Source organism: Epinephelus moara, chromosome 3, assembly GCF_006386435.1.
Source record: "Epinephelus moara isolate mb chromosome 3, YSFRI_EMoa_1.0, whole genome shotgun sequence".
Classification (NCBI taxonomy): domain Eukaryota; kingdom Metazoa; phylum Chordata; class Actinopteri; order Perciformes; family Serranidae; genus Epinephelus; species Epinephelus moara.
In genome coordinates, this window is record NC_065508.1 from 27634176 (window position 1) to 27658378 (window position 24203).

A 24203-nucleotide genomic window follows, 5' to 3' on the forward strand; every position below is an offset into this window, starting at 1 on the left:
CGGGCGTGACATGTAACACAATAGCGTCTTCCTGTAGTTTGACATATAATATACGCACCAGCAGCGTTTTATAAACAACAACAACAATGACATAGCATGGCAATAACAATAATTTACTGTCCCTGTTATATGGCGGCTGATCTCATCATCTGCTCAGAGGGCTAAGAGCTCCTGGACCTCACTGTTTGCCCAGTTTGTGGACATTTTTCGGTCTCTGTTCTTCTTCTTTGAGTTAGCCACTAACTGCTAACTGCTGTCAGCTACGTTTTAAATCGTCCATGGTGGGTTGCACACGTAACACGTTGACAAAACATCACACCCTTGCCGCTCACAGTCCTGTCCTGCCGGCTGTTCTTTTTAAACAGACATCGTTTCGGCGCTTTTACTACCTCAAATGCCGCCTTAAAGGCAAAACAACTCTATCCATCGATTGTGCGATTGTACCTTTTATATAGAGGCGGCATAATGGCCTGAAATTCCATTTTTGAAGAGGTTGCGTAAAAGGGGCTATTAAGTAATTGAGTATCTGTGGCTGACCCCTGCCTAAGGTTTTTGTGGTATGTCAGACTGGCATTTGTCCTTCCTAGTAAGGCTGCATGATATGAGGAAAATTATGCTTTGTGTGCAGATTAAACAACATATGTGTTAGCGAACATTAGATTTGCAGGTAGGCATTCGTTTTCACTCTGGAGAGAGCTGGGCAAGCCGCTTCCCCGCTACCAGTCTGAATGCTAAGTTACAGGCTAACCATGTCCTGTCTCCAGCTCAGTTAATAAAATCACAGACTTGAAATTGATATTGTTTTAACTGTCTCATTCTCAGAAAAAAATGCAAATAAGAATTATTCTCAAACTACTTCTACTTCTATTTCCTCTACACTATTTATTAAAACCGTTTCCTTAAAAGTACTTCTCCGCGTTGTGAAAATTTTACAATAACAGACGTCGTGATCGGCAGGTGCTTGACCTCAGATACACCCAGACTATGAGATTTACTAAACACACTGGTATGGTGCTCAGAAACAAAGACAAGGCCAAACAAAAAGAGGGGAAATGCAACAGATAAAGACACAGATACACACACAGAAATACACAGACTTACTTTTTGCCACAGAGACTCTCTGGAGGCCAGACTGGAGCATGCCGCTACGAACCAGCAGTTCCCCAGCTGTCCCTGATGTAAATCGTGTGCGCTGATGCCATCTACAAACAGGTGAGGGTCTTCACACAGCTCCTACACTCCCAAGGACAGACAAAGAAGAGTTTAGTGTGCGGCAGCTTTGAGGTTCAACACTTACAAATTTTAAAGTCAAGATGAGGCATTACACTTTTTAGGATTGAAGACGTGAAAAGTTTAATCATTTTAGTGAGGGAAATATATAAATATTCTTTGCAGGATAAAAACACCTCTGAAATATGGTTCACGTTTCACACACTGTGTGTACGGTGCACGGTACAAGACATAGAGGAGCGTAAATGGGTTATCGAGGCAAATTCATGAATCAGAAAAAGACCATCTGTCCTGATGCACCCACGTATCATATTCACGATCTTCTGCCCAAGTGTGGGAGGGCTGCGTGCATTTATGAAATCACATTTCCTGTGGCTGCTGTGTGGAGGTCCATTTTCTGCCACAATGTGTACAGACGAACCTCTATCACAGCCAGCAACACGGTGCTCAGTGAGCTGCTCGCTCTGTTCAGGACTCACGTACACTTATCCACATCCACACAAAACACACACACACACACACACACACACACACACACACACACACACACACACACACACACACAGATATCCTGTGGTTCCTGTGATAATGTGTGGGATGAATACTACAGGCTGTGTCGACACTGGCCATTTACAGAGAGACACGCTGTCCTCCACTCTTTTGTCTACACACAATGGACACACTTCAGCATAAATGTCACAAACGTGGGAAGGTTTGCCAAAACCATGAGAATCATTTGTACCACCCCAAAAATCAAAATGAACTTAATATCTCAAAATATACAGTATAAAACCACTTTATTTTTGTAGTATAAAACAGGAATGCAGATCACTGGAAACAGCAATGGATGGGTTGAGCTTCAGTTGAGGTTGTCTTCTATCTATACCGATGCTTGCCGTGCTGGTAGAAGCAGTGTTGTTACCTGACCTGGCTACAGCAGGCGTTACGTATGTGCTGAAGCTGGCATTTTGTTGGGTGGCTGACCAGAGTTGCTTCCCACATGTTGCAAACGGCAAACGTTTGGTGCAGAGCCCACTCCCAACGTGACTAGAGTTTGCCTCTCTCTTGAGCCATGAGTTATATTTGCTGTTTTAAAGCCACATATTACTAATCAAGCACTTCTCAGCCAGTTGCAGATAAGCAAACCACTGGCACTTCTAACTCTTCTTGTTAGACATTCTCGCCACCAACTAGCTGCAAAGATCAATGTGTACAAAGTGACACTAGTGACATTTAAATGGTCACACAGTGCAGCACTGGATTTTTAATTAATAACACAGGGAACATATTTCATTTAACGTCAGACATGTTTTAGGATTTTCATGAATATGTTTTAAACAATAGCCAAAACAGTGTGTATTAGAAGTTGTCCAAAGCATTATGTTAATTCCAAACCATTTCCAGGCTTGAGAAACTGTTCTTCTACTGTCATAGCTTTTCAGATAAGATAAGATAAGATAAGATAAGATAAGATAAGATAAGATAAGATAAAACTTTACTGATCCCACACCGGGGAAATTCACATGTTACAGCAGCTCAAATGGCACAGATAGAAAAGCAAGTTGAATGGAAAAAGAATACTAATAGAATAAACACTAAATACAAAAAGATATACATCAGAATTAGAAAAATATTTAATATAAAGTACTTTTCCGGGAATTTAATGGTTGTAGGAACCTTGTAAAGTACATTGATTAAAGTTGCGTTGAAATTATTGGGTCAAAATTTTACTTACAAAACATTTAAGTTTTATTTATATTAATGCAACAAAATCACAGAAGTTAAGTGCAAAGTGCTCCTTTCTATGATGTCTACAGCCTGGTTATTTGCAATTGGCAAATAAATTGTTAGGTCTCAGGCACCCTTCAACAGTGCTCATTCAAATATGTATAAAAAAATAAAATGATGTAAGTAAAATCTAATTAGAACCCAAGACATAAAGGCATAAAATAGTGCAGTAAAAATGTAATAAAATACAAATATAAAGCTGTGGTAGATAGGGTTCATAGGCTTTACTGGGCGATAACTTGCTCTAGTCACGAGCGCACCTCGGAAGTTGGCCACTTGTGTCATAGTCAACTGTTGCCATGGGAAACGCCCACCCAGAGGCCTGAAGCTTGGACAGTGGTCAAAAAACATGTCCAAAAAATTGTTTTATTTATTAACACCCTTGAGAAATAAGTGAGACTAACTCAAATTTCAGTTTTACTTTATAAAGTTCTGTATAAAATCATAACTAGTAGAAGAGAAATTTGTGATTGCTCAGTCAAGAAATATTAATTAGATCATCACTTCATAGTACAAAGTAAAACTTAAATTCATACATTCTTACATGCTACAGTATCTGAGGTCAATGTCACATCACAAACTAATGAATAAATATTAAATAAAATCAAACTGCATCATATCTATTATTTCAGCGACAGGCCGATATCTGATTTTTAATATAAAAGGTTAACACCTGGCCCAATATAAAATACAGAACAACTTAATTTTTACTACACTCTGCAGATCTTTGCTGGCAGTGGCCTGGGTGTGAACAGTCTGTCTGTTTTCTGCTCTCTGCTTTATGGGACCGGCGGGTCGATGGGCACCACGGCCATTACTCAACAGACAGCGGAAAGCACAGTACCACTTAACAGCTCTTTATCTTTACACACTTGCAGCACTCAACTAGGGATAGAAAAGTAAAAGGTGGAGAAAGATGGATGCAGCGGGACAACGTGGACAGCTGCCGTTTTATTAAAAACTGGAAAGTCGGGATTTATTTGACGACCTGTCGCTTGAGAATGTTTTCGACATCTTTTACAGTTGTAAAGTTTCATTTAAAATCCAGACGTGATCTAACAGGCTTTTGTTCACGCTAAGCCACATATATCCGCATGTGTTCGAAAGATAACAAATCTAATTGCAATCTTGTTTTCCATGGCTACATGCTCCTCAAGGTCTGGTCAGAGGGTGGTGAAGATGCACCTTAAAGCTGTCTGATAACTGCCAAAACTGCAAGAAGAAAATTGTGCACATTAGCAGTTGACAGTAGGGTTGGGACGATGTGACGGTATATACCATGGAGGTAAAGTCCATATATCACACGACTTTGACGGTCAACATGATGCCACAGCAGAAGCCTCGTCTATATGATGTGTCCTCCAGCTTTAAAGACGGAGCAACAGAGACAATAATGGCGGAGTTGCAGCTGCAAGGTGAAGAACCTATCAGCACACCGCAGTGTATAGTGCCCACAAAACTTAAGGTTATTTAATAATGTGACCCTCTTTGTTGTGCTTCACAGTTGGAGAAGTGATAACCCGTGCAGCATCCTTGTGCACTCAGTATGGGAAGCTATAGCATCATACGTCGTAGCCTGTGATTCAGTAGGCACTGTCATCGTACAGTCTGCAAACATCAAACCTGATGTTGTACCCAAGTTTATTAGATCCATGTTGGACAGAGTAGCTGTAACAAAAACAATATGTTAGCTAGCTAGCTAACAAGAATCCATACTAACTGAATAAACAGTATAAATTACCACAGGAAAATGTACAGATACTGTCAGAACATCACAGCAGACTGATTTTTAGAAACCTAATGCAGCGATCAGACAGCTGCAGCCTTTCTGTATGAAGTCTGTATATTATTTTCCTGTGAGAGCTCTGGCTTCTGCGCCTGACATCACCAGACCAAATCACAAATGTATAATAGTCTGGAACCTTTCAGTGTAAACAGATTACAGCATGCAGAGATCAGCTGGTATATTCAACTTTTGCCACATCCTCTTGGAAGTGCAGCGAACACATTTTCTTCTCAAGAAAAGCTCTAGGTCCAGTTGACTGTTCCTCTTCAAGCCACAAATAACTGCTCAGTTTATTCTATTCAAGGAAGTTCCACATCAACTGCAGCCATCTTGGTTGTTCTCAAAAACTCCTCAATGGCGCTCCTCTTTATGGTCACCATCTCAAACGCACACCATGTGAGATTAACGGTTGTGATTGGCCGGGCACATCTCAGGCCGCTGGAAATCTGTCCAAAGCAGAGGGGGACCAGACACATCTGCCAGAAGAAATAAAACATGAGCTCCCAGATTTGTCTGGTTCCCAGACAACTGTTTCCTCCCACATTGCAAAGACATGCAGGTGAAGTGAAGTAGAGAATTCAGATATTTCCCGTGTGAATGTGAGTGTGAATGTGTTTGTCTGTATGTGTTAGCCCTGTGAAAGCTGAGTGTCAGCACCCCCATCCTGCTTTGACCACAAACATCAGTAATGGTATGAGCCTTCAAAATTTATGTGTACTATATGTGTTTGAGCTCTGATCAGGCCCAACCCTACATTCATTCATTTTCCGTAACCTATGGACAATTTAGAGTCACCAATTAACCTACATGTCTTTGGACTGTGGGAGGAAGCTGGAGTACCTGGGGAAAACCAACGCTGACTCAGGGAGAACATGCAGACTCCACACGAAGGGGCTCCCCCACCCTGGGTTCGAACCCCCCACCCTGGCTAACTCTCTTGCAATGAGGCGAAAATGCTAACCACTGTTTCACAGTTTCTGTCTGAGTGCGACCTAAACCCGGGTCAAGCCCAACCCACAGCAGCTGTTTTGGACCCAAGCCTGATTAAAAACCCAAATCTAAAACCCAATTTGGCTTAAAACCCAAATTGTACTGTAAAAAACATGTAGCCTATATATTATATTTATATTATAGTATATTAGTATATATAGTATATACAATAATTACAAGCTAAGGGCTGTTGTGTTTCCACACACCACTTCTCCTTTTCCTCCTCCTTCTGCTATTTATTTTTTTTAACTTAAATTTTTTTTTAGTTTCCATCAACAACAATACAGTGTATACATTTACCTTTTTCCAGCTGTAATAAACATTTGTACATATTATATTTTAAAAAAACTAAATAAATATATAATATAAATATAAGAAGAAATATATAAGAAGAAAACAGCATAGACACCCACTCCAATGTGTACAAAGCCAAACCTATTGATTAGAATAAAAAATTTTATAGAAGAAAAATAGAAAATTTAAAAGAAGGAATGAAAACTTCTGTTATGTCAATAGTCTGTCGTTTTGTGCACAACAGGTTTTGCAAAGCGAGCCGCGCCCCTTGGTCCGTGACTGTCCAACAGTCCATGGCGATGCGGCACGTAAATGATGATCACCGCTCTTCGCTGCATGTTAACACACATCTCTCCCACTGCTAGGGAGGCAGAGGCAAACACTGCCGACTGAGTTGCCCTGCAGTTCCCCTTCTCTCTCTCTCTACTATTACTCTGATGTTCCGTCACTTTCCCTCCCTCAGTCGCAGTCTCGCCTCTTTCTCTCTCTTTCCCTCTTGGTTCACTCCATTAAGACTCCTGGCATATATGCACGAGAACCGCCATTTTCATTTAAAAAAAAAAACTAAAACTAAAAAGAACACAAGTAAATTGGTGAGAACCTGACCCGATTCAAACCTGGGGGAATAATGAGAAATTACAGCCTGACTTGGCTCAAACCTGGTGGGTCGCATCGGGCCCAGTCGGGCTCGGACAGAGAATCAGAGCTCTAGTATGTGTATAAAAGCAGATCACAGCATATACACAATATAGTGTATGTACAAGTGTGGGAAACAAAAGCGCGCACACACACACGCACACACGCAGGACACAACCAAGGTCAGTAATTTGCTGACTCTGCAAAGCTGATTGCTGCAAAAGCAAACTTTTAATCAGAAGCAGAGGCCACTGCAGTGCTCCCTGGGGGCCTGCAGTCTCTACCAACAGCCCCTCTCACCTTACAAAGATCAGCGCTGAAGCACTTCCTGTCTGAAACGTGTCTTTGTACGTGCAAGTCGGTACAACTGTGTGAAGCGATGTTTGGATGTCTGTCTAACCTGTGCCAGAGTTAAGATGTCTAATCACTTTTTTTTTACTCCTATCCGCAAAAGCATTGATTGGTGGAGTCTGAGCAGCGGCGAGGGCTCCCTGTGGTGGCCCGCCATGCAGGGATTGGCTCAGATGGAAGAGTAATAGAGTATCGATCCCCATCCGGCCCTGCAGACACTGAAGTAATGTGAATATTGTGGCTGAGCACAGCCTAATCATTTACCCTGCTACTGAGAAGCTTTCAACCAGCTTCATAGCCCTCCTCAGCACCATCCATCAGCCTGTGAGAGGAGCCACACATGCAAACACACCACCAGGCACACAAAAAGACTGAATACAAAAAATGTAGTAGTATGAATTCAAGGATCCTTGTAGGCTGCAAACGCACATCCAGCTTTTCTCATCAAAGCTCACTGTGTGTATCCTTGAGGCTTAACAAATACAACATAAAAGCTGGCTTCTTTTTATATTTTAAAGCATTGTTGACATCCAAGTTTGCAAACTGGCAGACTTCTTCTATGCAGATGAATGGACTGTGAAATTTATTTCTCACCAGTTAAAACAAGGTGTATGTGTAATGCTATATAATGCTAAATATTGATAAATATAGTTATATAGTAAATATTCTGAAGATTCTGGTTTACTGTAACTTTCTTATTTTTGGTAGTTTTGCTATGATGACATTGTTTTCACCAGTAATTTCTGAGCTCTAGGAACAGGGTGGCATCGCTGCAACAAAGTCAAACAGGGCAATAGAAGCGAGTGGTCAGACAGTTTTAAATTTTAAATTATCTGTAAAGTACAGTACCTCAAAAATTAACCTGGAAGTTGGTCTGGAAACAGGGATGGATGTTTTTTAACTACTTGGGTAAAAATCTAAAAGTTAACCTTTATTTTATTTTCAAAATAAAAGTTATTTACCTTTTTGTTTTGGTAAATCTGTCTTATTATCTGACATCTTGTTAACAATGTTGCAGAGTTCCTGTATCAGAGTGATTACCAATAACCTGCTGAGTACAGTGTCAAAACTATGAAATTAAGATCCAAGCTGAAATAACTCAGATTAACATTTCAAATAAATTAAAGATCAAGGTACTCTGTCACATTTATGCATGATAAATCAAGTAAATCAAACTGTGAAAAGTAACTAAGCACATGCATTCTAGTACTGTACTTTAGTACCAATTTGGGGTCCATTGAAAATATTGTACTTTTTACTCCACCATATTGATTTTAGAGTTTAGTCACTAGTTTCTTTGCAGATTTAAAATTAATAATACAATATATACAGTAACGTTAGACACTCTGAAATGGACCATTCTGTGATGGGCATCGGTACTTGATAAAGAGGCATCGACCAAAATAACCCAAGTAGTACTGAAACATATCTAGTCAAACAATAGCTACATTTGATATTTTCTTGTACCTAGATCTAGAAAAAAATGACTGTTTGGTTTGACATCCAATCAGTGCAGGTGTTCTTCTATTTAATGCGACATGTGTTTGGCCCGCTAATGTGGCAGCTACAGCCCATACAGTCTATGGTATAGTGAAATCGAGCACGGTGTTTTTGACAGAGCTGGAGTGTGCCAAGATGCCACCAAAACAATCGAAAGTATAGCAACACTACAAGCCTGTTGCGTCTGGTGGCATTTTACACAAGTGATTGCTTCTGTTCACATGATGGGTACCGATTCAAGTAGGGTATCAAATGGATTACTTTACTGGTATCTGTATCACTTTAAGGGTACTTGTATGGATTCTTTTTAAATGGTACCTAGCCCTAATTCCACCTGGTGAGTACTTTTACTTCTGATATTTTAAGTATTTTTTGATGCTGATACTTTCCTACTTTTACTTAAATAAAATGTTGCATGCAGGACTCTTACTTGTACCAGAGTATTTCTACACTGTAGTAATGCTATTTTTACTTAAAGGTTGAGTATGTAAGATTAAGGGAGATTTAGTGGCGTCCAGCAGTGAGGATTACAGATTATAATCAGCTGAAACTTCTCCTGAATTCCTTCAGTGTTCACTGTTCAGCAGGTTTTTTACCAGGAGCCGAAAGGTAGTTTTACTTTACAAATCAGTGTTCCTCCTGTGCTGTTTGGCACATTGGAGACGGGCCACTGTCCAACAACCTGCTAGTGTGTGCTCACCTATTTTCTCTGATAACTGAATGTATGCTAACCTTGTTTCTCTGATAGCTTAAGACACAAACATTCAGGCGTTTTTTTTTAATCGGAGCCAAATCATCTGCAGAGGTCTCTTCCGCACTGAAACAAACAGACCAGGTGATTTAAACCGGTAAAAACACTGAACAAAGCAATTTCAAGTACAAAAAGAAAAAAAAAATCAGTGTTATTCCAGTGCTTTCATCACGGAGGGGCTGCTAATTATGTTGGCCAATGCAAAAACACAAATTGCCCTATCTAAAGCCAGTGTTTGGTTTGTCCATTCTTGGCTGCTGTAGCAACATGGCGGTGCAACATGGCAATCTCCATCGACGGGGATCCGCACCTTATGCAGATATCAACAGGCCATTCTAAGGTAATCAGAACACAACTACACTTATTTTCAGGTGATTACACACCAAAGAAAACATACTTATATTCCATTTCTGCCAATATATCCCCCTCAATCCTACACACTGTACCTTTAAGTAAAAGATCTGAGTAAAAAGTAATACAGGGCCAGGGATTGCTTTGGCACTACATACAGAGTCAACGGCCCACAATGACTGACTGAATTTAGCTCTGACGTTTATAATGACAAAAACATCTGCCCAAAATAACCTGATGCATTCAGATATATTAAAGGGATAGCCAACATGGTATAAATGGTACAGAAAACTCTCTGTCAGCTGAAAAATGTCCATTGTCTCACAGCACAGACCGTCATATCGGCCCACCCCAGCCGAGTCAAGACATAAATAACACAAATCAGTGGAAGAGACGCGGGGAGAGGAAGAGGAGAAGGGCAGCAGGAGAAAGACAGACAGGCCGAGAAACAATGTGAGACAGACAGAGAGGGGGAACATTTTATTAGAGCTCTTTATGCTCGCATGCTCTGCCACTGGGACTTCATTGCAGCCATAAATATCGCCTAGACGCATCTGAGCAGGGATAACACCGAGCACAACAACCTCAGAGGGGGGGGGTTCGCCTGTGAACCTTCACCCTGCCACTGATTACACTTCCTCTCTGATCTTTGCATTCAAATTGTGAGAAACTTGACCAACTGTTAGTGTAGAATACAATCATTTTAAGCTATCAACCACAAATATGTCAACATATAATCATCATGAATGCATACTTTCTACACCACTGCTATGGAGATAATTCTTCACATATTCTGTCAGAAACTGCACAAACCAGACAGACTTCATCGTCCAACTCTGCATTTAACAGAAGCTTTCTGCCTCATTTTCTAATTTATTTGGGAGCATAAGTGCACAGCAATCCCTGACCAAAAATGGAGCTTTTCCCGTACTACACATTATTACCAGAAGCCCTGAGAGTTGTGGTGGAGAAGAAAGCTCTTTACTGCATCAGATAAGTGAGAGAATGACTGTCTTTGTGGTTTTTGTTGCTAAAACACCAGTGGGCAAGAATGAGGATCTTCTATGCCCTGGAACAGGAGCTTAGACAAATCACAATCTAATCCTAACTAAGTCAAAATGAATCTTTCCAACACCACTACAATATGTCTGTTTTAGATGCTACAGCTAAACAAAACTACAATTTTACAGAGATATAGAGATAAGCCCTCAAATCTTGCTTGTAGTCTACCTTTTTATCAATATATTGGTAGGGATGTAATCACAAGTTTCTATATAGATTCTTCAGTAATTCTTCAGTAAATATCTTCATTGTGTATTTCTTGGTTGCTTCCCATTATCTGCCTGCTGCTAATCTGCTAGCACTGTTGTAATGTTTAGGAAGGAGGTACACTTGCATGTAAATGATGACACAGATGTTGCACTGGGGATTTCAAAATAAAGGTATATCTTAAAAATGACGAGACGTATCAATGTTTTCACTTTCCATCAATGCTATTGGATTGTTGATCACTGAATTGATACATCATTCCAGACTGATGTATAGCTACACCCCAAAATATCATTAACAATTTCTAACAGATGGTAGTCTTAACAAGGTTGCCACAACTAAAGAAAGTTGAAATATTGTTGATCACTTGTTGTTACCACAGTTCTCACAGGTGGTGAAGATGTGGACAGTTTATGTGAACATCATAAGCCCTATTTCCACCTAACACTTTCGGTATGGTACCTTTGAAACCAAAAGTAACCCTTCAGACATGGTACCTAAACCCTTGGTCTGTTTAGTGTTTCCACTGCAAACAGTACTTTTAAATGTGGGCGGGGTTGTTGTCACTCACCGCTCCATCCAGCACTCACTATTTCCTAAATATCGCTGACACAGATGGAAGTCTGCACCTTGTTTATCGTCCACAGAACTGAGTTGCACGCCAACATTTTAGGAACAAAACAGAACAGGCTGCAGTGACAGTCTCTCTCCATGGGATATTTAAAAATAGTGGGTTTGTGCATTTAGTCCTTCTCAGGCAAGCTCAGGGGTTTAGTGTTGCTGTAGCCCACAGGAACGACGCTCCGCCATGCTTTTTTTTCCCTCTAAGGATTAGAAGATATACAATTCACATAATCAAGTTGAAATTAATACATATTTCTAAATGCTTGAAGATCCTCTCATTATTAAAAGTGTATGTCATCCAAGAAAGACAAGTAATGGTCAAAGTTGTCACAATGAAATTTAAGGTGTGCTGATGGATAAACATCGTCATCACATCATAAATTGAGTAAACGTAAACACTGAGTAAAAGTAAATGTTCCACCTTAAAAGTTGCCGGCAGTCGGCCCAACGTATTAAGTTGTTTTTTTTTTCAAACTATAGCTGCTGTGAGAGGCGGCAAAACATCCTTTCATTTTATAGTTACAGTTTACTAATAAACTCTCCACAGTATAAACAGTGGTTACATGAGCCTCAAAACCAGCCACAACTCAGCCCTGAGCAGAGTGACCATCCTCTACTGACCAATCAGACTGCAGTGTTCACAGCTCCACCTTTTAGTACCAGATCTGCGTGATAGGTACCCCAACAGAGGGGGGACCAAAAACGGGGATGGTACGAACAAGTCTATTGGTACCATCCACAACTTTTCACAGTGGAAAAGGAAAAAATGCGTACTGAACTGAACTGAACTGAACTGAACTGTACCAGACTGCTTGGTGGAAACAGGGCTTTTGGGATCTGTTCCTCTCACGTCAAGTCCAAATGGTGAGTATGTTTTAAATCATTAAGCAGCTACTTAATCAAAAGGGGCTTCAGTCCAATGGTTACCATTCTCCAGTAATAAATTATAAAGTGTGCCATATATGTTTAATATGAGTTAGTATATAAGTAGGTCTAAAAAACTGCATGAATCCAGACCAAAGCAAACCGACTATGGGTTTAAAAATGCCTTGAGATTCAACTTTAGATGTTAAAATATCTTTTACCACATCAGGCTTTAAACTGATTTGCTATCTGTTTCAAGTTTAATCATGTGAGCTAAAAAGAGTGTGAACAGAAGTGTCAGGAAACATCACTGTCATGTCCCTGCTGGTGGAGATGGAAGATTCAGAGGTTGTATGAGCTAAAAATGTAAAGTCTCTTAAGATCCATGGAGATGATTTAGTACTCTGGATGATTCTGTATTTTTAAAGCATCCACTGGCTGCTACATATCAGACTGCTGCTGACAGGCTTTTAAAGAGGACAACACTTTCCAGACTCTTCTGAAGCAGACACTGAAATTTATGTCTATATTTGGATATTTATAGAAATCTACACCACAGCACTAAACATTATGTTTGTCAGTATACCACCACTATGATCTTTCACAATGTAACATACAGATCTAAACATAAAGAAACCCATTAATCATCACATCGCTGAAATCTTCATCCACAAACACTGGGTTACCAGGGGCAACAGCTACATCCATCATCGCCAGTTTTGACAGTTTTGACAAGGACAACCTGGTGTATCACATGTTCAACTGCAGCTCAGGGGAACGTTTCATCAGATTTGCAACACCAAACCTACAATTTACAACTTGACATCATTTCACTCCTTTTCACACCTTTATCAAATCAAAACAAACATTCTTGTGAGCCATGCAAGAGCGCTGCATGACTCACAAATGTACCTGCAGTTCATTAGTGAGACATGGCTGTGCCACCTTTTACAATCTGCTTATCGCTATTGTGTTATAACAACACTGTTGAATAAAGAAATCACTTTCAAAACGCTGGCATTGGACACTAAAACATGTCACTGAAAGTAATCGAGGGTACTGTAGATCCCATCATATATACGTACTGATTTATTCTTATTATTTTTAAAAACAACAGGATGTTGGTCTTAACTAAGGTCACCATGGTGATACTAACTAATGTATAGAGGGACTGCTAATTATTTGGGCTACTTACTGTTTGTATGACCCTTGTTTACCCTTGATCTCTTTATCCGTGCAGTGAATGTTATTTAAGCAATACTGTTTCAATATTCCAAAATCCACATCATGTTTTTATCTAACGACTGCTCCATTCCATATTTGATGGCATTTAGCCTGTCAAAAACAACTTCTTCACTGCGGTCACACTCTGACTTGCTACACTCCAGGGAGGCACACAGCTATAAATTATATGAATTAAAGAAAGTTGATTTAATAAAAAATAAGACTAACTCATTTAATCCAATGAATCACTTAGCCTTTATAACTATGTTTGAGAATTTATGCAATGTAGTGGTTAAGTTACAGTTCTACACATGTTTTATTTAAGTTAATTACAGCAGCAAGGAACCGGCTTTCGTGAACATTTGTCAGATCATTTGTTTATCAGATATCCTCATAACCCATTTTTTCAGTGGCTTTTTGCTCATCAGCTTTTCAGGCCCTTTGAAAAAAAAAAACAGAAAAATTTTTCAGATAAATTTGTTTAATAAATGTTGACTTCCAGTGTGCTTATGTTAACATATTAGGCTATATAAAATTTCAGGACAGTGAAAAGTTCTTCTAAAGCTTTTAGCCCATATACATGAACACATATAGATCATGTGTGTGTCCTGCACGCACCAAAGCAGCAGCAGCAGCTGACTCATCTTCCAACCGTTCATCAAACTCAGTTCGCCCTATAGATCAAAGTTAACAACAAACCATCCATTCTGTAGCAGTTTTTTAGCCTTCTGGTTTTTGCTCTGGCAGTTACAACATTGCCATTGAAATGGCGAAGTAATATTTTATGTTATGCTGATCTGAGCACATTCTGAATGTCTTGTTGACCAATCAGATGGCTTGGTTGAAACTACTTGTTGTATAATGTTCATTATGAACTGTGTATTCGGACACCTGATGCACCTGATGTTTCTGATGTGTTGTTCCTCTCCTCTGTGTGTAATGGTGGATATAGTTAAGTCCTATACAGTTATTAAGGACATCCTATTTAATATAGAGGCGCCTCTATGAAGTTCTAGCCATATAGAAAGTATGACAGCCGCTGGCCTGATGTTTTTCTTACATGCACCGAGATCTTTTTGCTCTATACATAAAAATGTACATGTTTTTCTTTACATACATGTATTATATTGTGGGGACTTCACCTGCATCATCATGTGACTACCATGTGACCCTATCATATGTATTTAAAATTGGCGTCTTTTGTACATTTAGCTACGTCTGAATAGAGCATCTAGCTTGAAACATCACTTATGGATGTGCCAATAAATCACACTTGTTTGGTAGAGTCATCCAATATCAGAAATGTCTCTGGCGATTAGGTTCATATCTGTGTTTTCAATGATCATACATTCATTATAATGTATGTTACGATCCATTGGTGGATAGCAAATAGGATTATTGTGTCACTTTATGCAACTAAATCATAACATCTTTTGTTCCCAGTTTGGCATTGACATTAATAGTGATGTATGGGAGCCACATCTAACTGCACCTTTAATCACCCATGAAGTATCTTTATTGTACTACTACTCTTAGTAGTTTGTAGTGTATTAGATGCCCTGATTCCACGCTACTTTTAAATATGGAAAACATGATAGCTGTGACCAAATACATAAAAAAAAATTTCAGATATAAGTAAGTATCCCATTTACTTCCGTCAGTAAAACAACAGTCATTTCAAACACATCAATCTGTGTTTCTGTTCTCTAACACAAAGTGTTATGTTATATTTATTGCTTTTTCTACTGCCGTTAAGTTACTATAAATGCAACTCAACACTGCAAATGTTTCACATTAAAAGTCATTTGAGCTGCTGGAGGGCTTTTAATGTGAAACATTTAAGCAGGGATTGTCTCATTTAGGGCAGCTTAAAGGTCCCCTGAGGAGTTTTAAACGTATAGTAGTTCTGTTTAGCGGTTTTCTAGTGTGTCGAGTGAACATCTGTTTATATGAAACCTGTTGTTGTCTTGGTGTAATCAGTAACAGAAAACAGCATCATACTAAAATATGATAAAAAAAAATATGCTTATAAACCAGGAAATTAGACATAAAGACCAATATTTGACAATTTTCAAGAAATAAAGATCTGGGTAATTGAAACATCGCCTTACATATGGAATTAGATTTATTTCAGTGGGAATTATGGAATATTGTCAAACAAAACAAATCTACTCTCATACAGATAGTGTTATGTGTGTGTTGTGTGACCACATTGTCCTGTGTATGGAGTAAGAGGGTCTTTAATGTCTAACCTTGACTGTGCAGAAATGCACCGTAGACTCTGTGTGTGTGTGTGTGTGTGTGTGTGTGTGTGTGTTTGTAAAGTGAGTGAGTGCCATATTTTAAATGAGCTTTTGTCAGGAACTTCATTAAATTTTGATTGTTCTGAACATTTCATTCTCTCAAACCCACTCTGTCCCAAAGTAGTTTGATGCTTAACTTCATTATCATGCACTCTCCCCTGAATGAAACACTGCATTGGGAATGAGCTTTCAGTAACCATTAGCAGGAAGAGGCAGAAACTCTGCATGTGTTTAAGGTGTCCAGTCAATCTGGATTAGTAGAGTGAAGGGATAGTGTTGGTGGCAGAAAGTAACTAAGTACATTTGCTCAAAGACTGTACTTTACATGAGTCATTTTCCGCAACTGTTTACTTTTAATCCACTACACGTATTTGATAACTTTAGTAACTACTGACTTTGCAGTTTTGGGTTTTAGAAGACAAAATATTTTCAACAAATAAATGATGATATAATATAATGGATAAAGATAAAATTTGATTAGTTCAATACATTTAAAATTATAATGCAATTATATACAATACATTATTTTGGAATGTGCCATTCTGCAAAATGAGTACTTTCACTTTTGGTTCTTAAAGTATATTTTGATGCCAATACTTTTGTACTTTTAGTTAAGATGTTTTACTTAAAGGGATATTTTGCCAATTTCCAACCAGGTCTGTGTCACCGCGGTGTGCAGAAACAATCTTTGGTTTCCCCATGTGTCAGCGGGAACTCCCCAAACATGTCTTCAGCGAGAGACTTGAGCAACAGATGACACGAATCGCATCATTTCATGACACTGATGATGCATTTGGCATCATTTGGCGGATTTTGGCTGGCCGAATGGGGGAAGCCTTAACACCGTTCATCTACACACTCACTATTATTTGGTTCCAGATGTTAGGTGACTACTTGCAGGGCTAGCTGGTGAACTATTGTTTGTGGCAAGCTAACTGTTAATATGCTAGCCAGCCAGGACATACCAGCAATAGTCACTCATCACAGCTCCCAAGCTTCTGTCTATTTCCTCTCTACTGTGCTTTGTACTCCTCTCTGGCAGTGTGTTCTCAGGACTGTGCATCTCTTCAATCAATAGAAACATTAACTGAACAGGGGAAACAAGCTCTTCACGCTAACCAGATTGCTAACTGCATTATTAATAATAATAACAACAACAACAGTATAATAATATAATAATGCATTTTATTTATAGGCACCTTTCTAAGCACTCAAGGACACCTTACAAGACAGCTAAAAAAAGCAATGTATCCATAAATCATAAAATCAAACAATTCCATAATATACAATAAAAGTTCATCATCATTGCAAGTCTCACTATGTTATTAGCTTGTTCGCTAAGAGGACAATAAGTTCACAAATCTATTTAAAAGACTAGCATCTTATAGCTGTCTGCAAACTACTTATCTTTTGCGGAGCAGTCTATACTTCCACAAAAGAGGTCAAATGAATGTTGATGGTACAACACAGATCATAAGCTACGATAGCCTCCTCTATGTCGGACTCCACAGCCCTGCATTCTTTCGGAGGTCAGCACTGTTCAGATGGCCAACAGCAGAAATTTGTGAGTCAAATTTGAAATCAAAGTTGAATTTGAGCAATTTCACTAATCACATCAATTTCATTTGAAATAAGTCATCGTGTCCGTTTTTACATTTTGTATTGGTCAAACCTAAAAACATAGATGCCGATATCTGTGTATTTCTGGATACCAGAGAGAACACAAACTTATTTTCAGAACCATTTTAACTCATTACCTCTTCATCTCCTCACAAGTTACATTACTCTATATAAGAATGTACTTTCCACAATGGCCTTTACAAAATTACTAAAGCAAGTTTCATTTAGTTGTTTGTAATTCACCAAAGATAAGTAGTTTAAGAATTCAAGTCCAAGCCATCAACAGCATCCCTACCATGTAAGTGCATCAATAAAAATCTTTTTAGAAAATGTGCCTGTTCAGGGTTCCTAACCTCGTGACATAAACTGCCATCAGTGGAGATACAAATCGTGTCCTGACAGAAAATGAAAAGGATGCTCCCCCTGCTTTTTCTCCTCTTGACTTCTTCCAGTTTTCAGTCTGCATGACTGACATCAGCACAGACCAAAACATATAATCTGTGTGACCCAGTTTCCATGGCAATGCACGCTGGCTGTTGCTGCAGCGGCACACAGGCAGAAGGAGGTTACTCCATCCAGAGCCACAGCCTGCTGTGTGAGGGGGGATAACAGTGGCAGGGGAGTCAGCTCACTAAATCCTGAGGCCCTGCATCTGATATCATCTGCCACTGAAACATACATATAGTACCGGCTTACACAAGAAGAGCAACGACTGATGACTGCTGACATACTGTGATTTACAGTATATTTATTTAGTCATAGGTCATCAAACTCTCTTCATGAAGGGACCTTTGGCTCCGAGAGCTCCCCGATGTGAATGTTTAAAGGTCCAGTAACTACACTCCATGTACATATGCCAAGTTACATAAAATTATTACATTTCTGCTGGGAGTTCAGCTAGAAGTGACAACAGCACCTCACTGACTGACCAGGTGTTTACATTTTCTTAATGCAGTCAGGGATCCACTTTGTCATTTTAAGTGTCTCATATTTGGATAAGATCCAGATAAGATGTTACGTTCGTCTGTTTCATTTTTTCCAGCTAAATGCACATTGGTGTGACCCCAACTCCAGTCAAGAGGGTGGCAGAGGCTGTTTGGTAACCGCCAAAACAGGCAGAAGAAGCATAACTTTTACACTTTTGCAGTTCAGCTGCAACACCGGCTAGTTAGCAATAACAACTATGCCACGACCAACACATGGATAAAGTGCTTTTATGGATTACTTGAAACCTTCCACAGATCTGAGCAATCAGATTTCAGTCCATCTTAAATGCTGCTTGGATGCATTTGCACTGAGCTGTTCGGACAGCAGTCTAATCCGCCTGAGACGCATTGAGTGAAGTAATTTTTTTGTTCACTGTCGATCCTTATATGATTTTTATGCAGCTCTTGCACCATTTTATAGACATTTTGCTGAGTGTTGCAGTAATTTATGAAACCTTTACTTAATAATCACATCCTAGGCAGGCACTGATATGATGCAGCTAATAAACACATTTTCCATTCCAGCTTTTACTGACTATACCCCATTAATCAAAAATATACTGTATCTGAAATATAAAAATAAATTAGCACCAATTTTCATTTAGTCCTGGATGCTTAGAAAACACATCAGCTGTGCTGGCACAGATGCAGTATAGTTTATAAATAGAGTATCCCAGGAATGAGTGCTAAAACCTGGAAATGAGTTAGCATTTTAGCACTCCCAGTTCCCTCGTCTCAAAGTAAATGTTTTTTTTGAATGGATTTTTGGTTAGATGCCTGAAATAAGGTCTGTGTTTACAACAAGAGACTTTCATATTTTGTTCTACAACATAAAATACGTCAGTAAATACCCCACTTGTGAATTATGAAACTTTTATGTGTCTTAAAAAAGACAGTTGCTCACAAGTGGCTAAACAAGACTAGAGAACATCATCATGCCGAACACTGCTTTACAGCCTCATTGTGGTGCCGACATTAAGTCATGCCACCGTAGTGTAGTTTGTTTATAGCCTAACGTTAGCTTTTTACTTCTGGTAGTTGCATTTAAGCTTCTAAAATCATAAAAGTGGTGTTAATTTGTGAAGATTATCATCCTGAACAATACGTGTAAGTATCATATATGTTTGTTTGCCACAGAGCTTATTTTCTGGAATAATCCAAACCAAGTGATGACCAAGACCAGAGTGTATCAAGACTGAGACAAGACCTACACTTTGAAAAGTTGAGACCAAGAGAAAACCAAACCAAACCAAGGCAAGGCAAAACTGATTCAAGACTAAGACCAGAGCAGAGCTAGTCCCACACTGCACGACACACTTAGGATAACATGTGGAACATGTGGGGCATGCAAAACAGGCACTCCTGAAATTTATCTGAAAGATTTTTAAATAAAATCCTGAGTCTTCTTCGTCTGAGAGCGACACAAGACTGAGCAATAATGTCACTCAGGGACGAGACCTTCAAAAAGATCTCCAATACTAGAAAACTGCACAAATGAAACACCAGAGCTGGTAGACCCATCTGCAGGTTACCGGTCGGCAGAGAGAGTTGTGTCTAAGATGAGGATGGTGTGTTGGAATTGCTTCACTGTTGTAAATATGTACATGTAAACACATCCAACATGCTAACACACATTCAGTGGCATCACCCAGAGGTGCTGATCACCAGGACAAGGAAAAAACAAACTGTAATTTGTATTTTCAGTTTGATAGCATAAGAGATGCTTTTCAGTTTTATAGCCTGTTGTGACCTATTGTCTTTTGGAAAACTGTTGGTTCGGTGTTCGTCTAGTTTAACACAGACGTGTTTGAAATGTTCCTTACTTTTATAATGAGAATAGCTTCCAAAGATGCCAGCTATGACAAAACGTTACTTCAGTTACCAGCAAGAGGACTGTGTTTGTCTTTAGCCCCTTTTATACTGCGGGAATATACTACGGGAATATTGTGCTGTTATTCCACCTCACAGTTCTGTATATAAGATACGATTGTGGAACGGTGGGACAGAGTTGTCCCGCCTCTGAGCCGGGTGTAGAGGTAGTAACAGCGCCAAAAAACGATGTCTATATAAATGGGGCGGCTGGCAGGACGGGTTCATGGGCGGCACAGGTGTGACGTGTTGACGATCTGTCATGCATGCGACCCACTGCAGAAGATTTAAAAAGTAAGTTGTAGCAGTTAGCAGCTAACTCAAAGAAGAAAACTGGGATAAAAATGTCCACAAATTGGAAAAACAATTAGATCCAGGAACTCCTTGCCCTCCGAGCAGAGAAGGAGATCAGCTGCCATATAAGCGGGGTGGTGAATGATTGTGATTGCAATGTTATGCCATTGTTATTGTTTATAAAGCGATGTTAACACCTTTGTTGTATGTCACACTAGAGGCCGGCACTAATGTGCTACATGTCACCCCCTGCCTGTCTCTTTTGATTCCGTGATGCCGGCACGCTGTCTGAAGTCACACACAGGAGCAGGGTGATGCCGCCATTGTTTGGTTCTGTGTAAAAATTCAGCGGCTTATAGCGTAACCTCTGTAAAAAAAGATCCTTATGCATTTGTTTTCTTCCACTATACTGTCCTTGCACTGACTCCTAAACTGGGGTATGAACTGAACCGTGACTTCTGTGTACCGTTACATCCCTATTTACTACCATATAATTGTGCCATGAACTATCATCCATACTGAACGACTGTATGTATTTTGGAACTGTTGGGGCCAGATAATGGTCATAAAGATCTAACAACAGCCTAAAACCTAAAAAATATTTATCAGATTTTATTAATTAAAACTCTTTTACTGAACAAACCAACTTACCCGAGGCCTCTTCCAGATCACACGTCCGATCCTGTTGCCCTGGTAAAAGAGCGAGTCGTCGGTGGCGGGGAAGCGGGGGTCCTCGAAGAGCAGGCCACTCTGCAAGCACTGCCTCTTCAGGGTGGAGTACTGCTGCCCCTCGAAGGCCTTCACTGAAGTGAACATGCTGCAGCCCTGAAGGACACAAGAGGGATGACAAGGAGGGACGCCGGTCAGACCAAAAGTTGTACATCACATATTACACACACAGGATACGCATTACATCATCAAGCTTTCACTCACACATTTTTATGAACACTGTATTTCATCTCCAACAAGTAACCTCCCCTGGTATTTCTCAAACCAAATTCCCCTCCCCACTACGCGTCTTGTTTTTTCATTCACTCACATGGAGCTGACTGACAGCAGAATCCAGCAGACTTTAATACCTGAACAGTGAAAGCCCTCAGTGGAAACAGGAAGTCGATGTGCGCGGCTGCCTCGAGCACAGCCTGGATTCAGTGGGTCAAAATGATTAATCTGTCAATTCACTGATATTCCCCAGAGCCTAATTATCACTGCTATGCATTAAAGGAGCCATGTACACATTGATCAGCTGAATACTGGCAGGGCATACAGAGGGACTGGTGAGTCAGTGTGGAGGCAAAATAAGATGGAGCTATTGAAGGCATGATCAATACTGAAACATTCAATACACACAAATAAACACTGGTTTTGTCTTCACCAACTCCTGAAGGAACCACCTGATTGTTTAGCAGATGTATGTTCCACTTTGTTCACCAGCTAGTCCCTAACTTGCCAACAGAAGCTATCTACAGAACATCAGTCTACAAAATTCAAGTTCCAGATGTGGTGGGATGGTTGTCATTTTTGGAGTGAAGCTGTTTATTATGCAATAAATCAAGGAAATTATTCTTGTTGGTACACATTAAACAGAGTTCTGGTCACATCATTAGAGATGTACCAAATCCTAAAAATGCCAACATATGAGTGACAACAATAGTTGATTGGAAATTCACTCAGTGTCTTACATCTATGATGTGTAGGCCGCTGCTCGTGTGTGAAGTATTCAACTATGATTTTTCGGGAAAAGCAATCTTTGCAACCACTGGTGCAGATTCTGTATGGTTTTCCATTGTCATAAGAGTCTACATGCCAAGTGATAAATTCAGGTCCTAGCGCAAAATACTGCCTATGGTGGGGCGTCGGTGGCTTAGTGGTAGAGCAGGCGCCCCATGTACAAGGCTGTTGCCGCAGCGGCCCGGGTCTGACTCCAGCCTGTAGCCCTTTGCTGCATGTCACTCCCTCTCTCTCTCTCTCTCCCCCTTTCACGCTTGTCTGTCCTATCAAATAAAGGCTAAAAAATGCCCCCCAAAAATATCTTTAAAAAAAAACAAACTACTGCCTACAGTTCAGTTGCCTTGAACGATCCATGGCTGAGGATTGACGGTCCACAGCTGCAAAAATCAAACTAACATCGTCCTTGTTTGCATGAATCCCATTTTCAAGCATTTGTTGTTCATCCACTTGTTGCCTTTTAGTCTTCTAGATTCTTCCAGCTGGTGCATGAGGAAATCTATAACTTCCCCAAGGTAAGCATACTGTTTTCGAATGTATGATTCTGGGCACTATGGAGGCCAGGGCCGTTTACTGTTCAGGCTGTAAACGTGTTTATTTCTGCTGTGGAGTTGGGCGTTTTGGCATTGGTGTCTACGGCGGGCTTTCAGAGCCAGCCTACAAGTGGCTGTTTAAAGAACTGCAGTTTTTTGCACTTGTGTGTTGGCATCATTTTTAAGGAAAGTCTTTTGTGTCTCCAGAGAGAGCTGTGTGAATTCTGATAAATCAGGTGATGTCACTTAATTCAGCATCAGTTGGACCTGAAGACCACAAGGATTGGCGAGCTCTGTTGTGTGCATTTCATCTTTTATTGAGGTGCAGCTCAGGGCTACATTAGCCATTACTTGCATTAACACACCTGAATCTCTGACTGAGCTGTCAGCAATCGAGTTGCATTGTGGGTAACGTAGGTGACAGGTTTTGACAAGAAAGAAAAATTAGTGGAAAAAAAACATGGTATCTCAGGTTCTGCTGCAACAATTTATTGCAACGTTATATTTTCTAAAATGTCCACTGTGAATCTGACAATGTATAAGAATGCAAAGCTGAATCGCTGGAGCGCTCTTTTAAGGGATTAAAAGATATTTATATTTTTTACATTTCGTGTCACTTTGTCAAAAAAAGGCTGTTTGTGTAGTAATAGGCAGAAACTTTACACAAGTTGAAAATAAAAATTCGATTTTCTTTTTTTCATGACTACAAACAGGAATAAGAGCTACAGTCAGATTGGTCACTTTCACGAAATTAGGTTATGAAGATCAACAGGCGTCAGTAGCATATGGAAATATTTTTATCCCTAAAGTATTATCGATCAAAATGATTACTTTGGATTTTCTGGCTTTAAACGAAAGACATTATTTTGAGCTCTGATCATTTCTAAACATTCACAGACTATGTGGCTAATTAATCATTTAGAAAAATCTATTGATAATAAATAAAATGCTCATTTGTTGCATCTACAGAGTGTGGTGACTGTGCTTTCACACTGTGAGCACCATAATCAGCAAGTCCTGGACAGTCAATATGTTTTTCAGATGAGAAAAATTATTCATGGCTGAACTTTTCATGGTCATCAATTTTGCATACTTCCTCATCTACCTGTATCATTTCATTTCATAATCAATACTTCTAGCCAGCCAGAACTATTGATGATGGACTGGAGATTTATTACAAGCATTCAAAGCCTCTCAGGTCATTGAACGCCT

The 24203-nt window shown here is 39.7% G+C and overlaps 1 protein-coding gene across 3 annotated transcripts in view; it reads right to left on the reverse strand.

Moving 5' to 3' along the window:
• Positions 1–24203, reverse strand: part of capn5b (calpain 5b) — a 76806-nt gene that overhangs the window by 40352 nt on the left and 12251 nt on the right. For all 3 annotated transcript variants that reach the window (XM_050037083.1, XM_050037072.1, XM_050037094.1), the window contains exons 2-3: positions 21382–21555; positions 1102–1233 (exon numbers count right to left, since the gene is read on the reverse strand). In XM_050037083.1, the coding sequence (XP_049893040.1) occupies positions 1102–1233; positions 21382–21555 (306 nt within the window). The remainder of the gene's footprint in view (positions 1–1101; positions 1234–21381; positions 21556–24203) is intronic.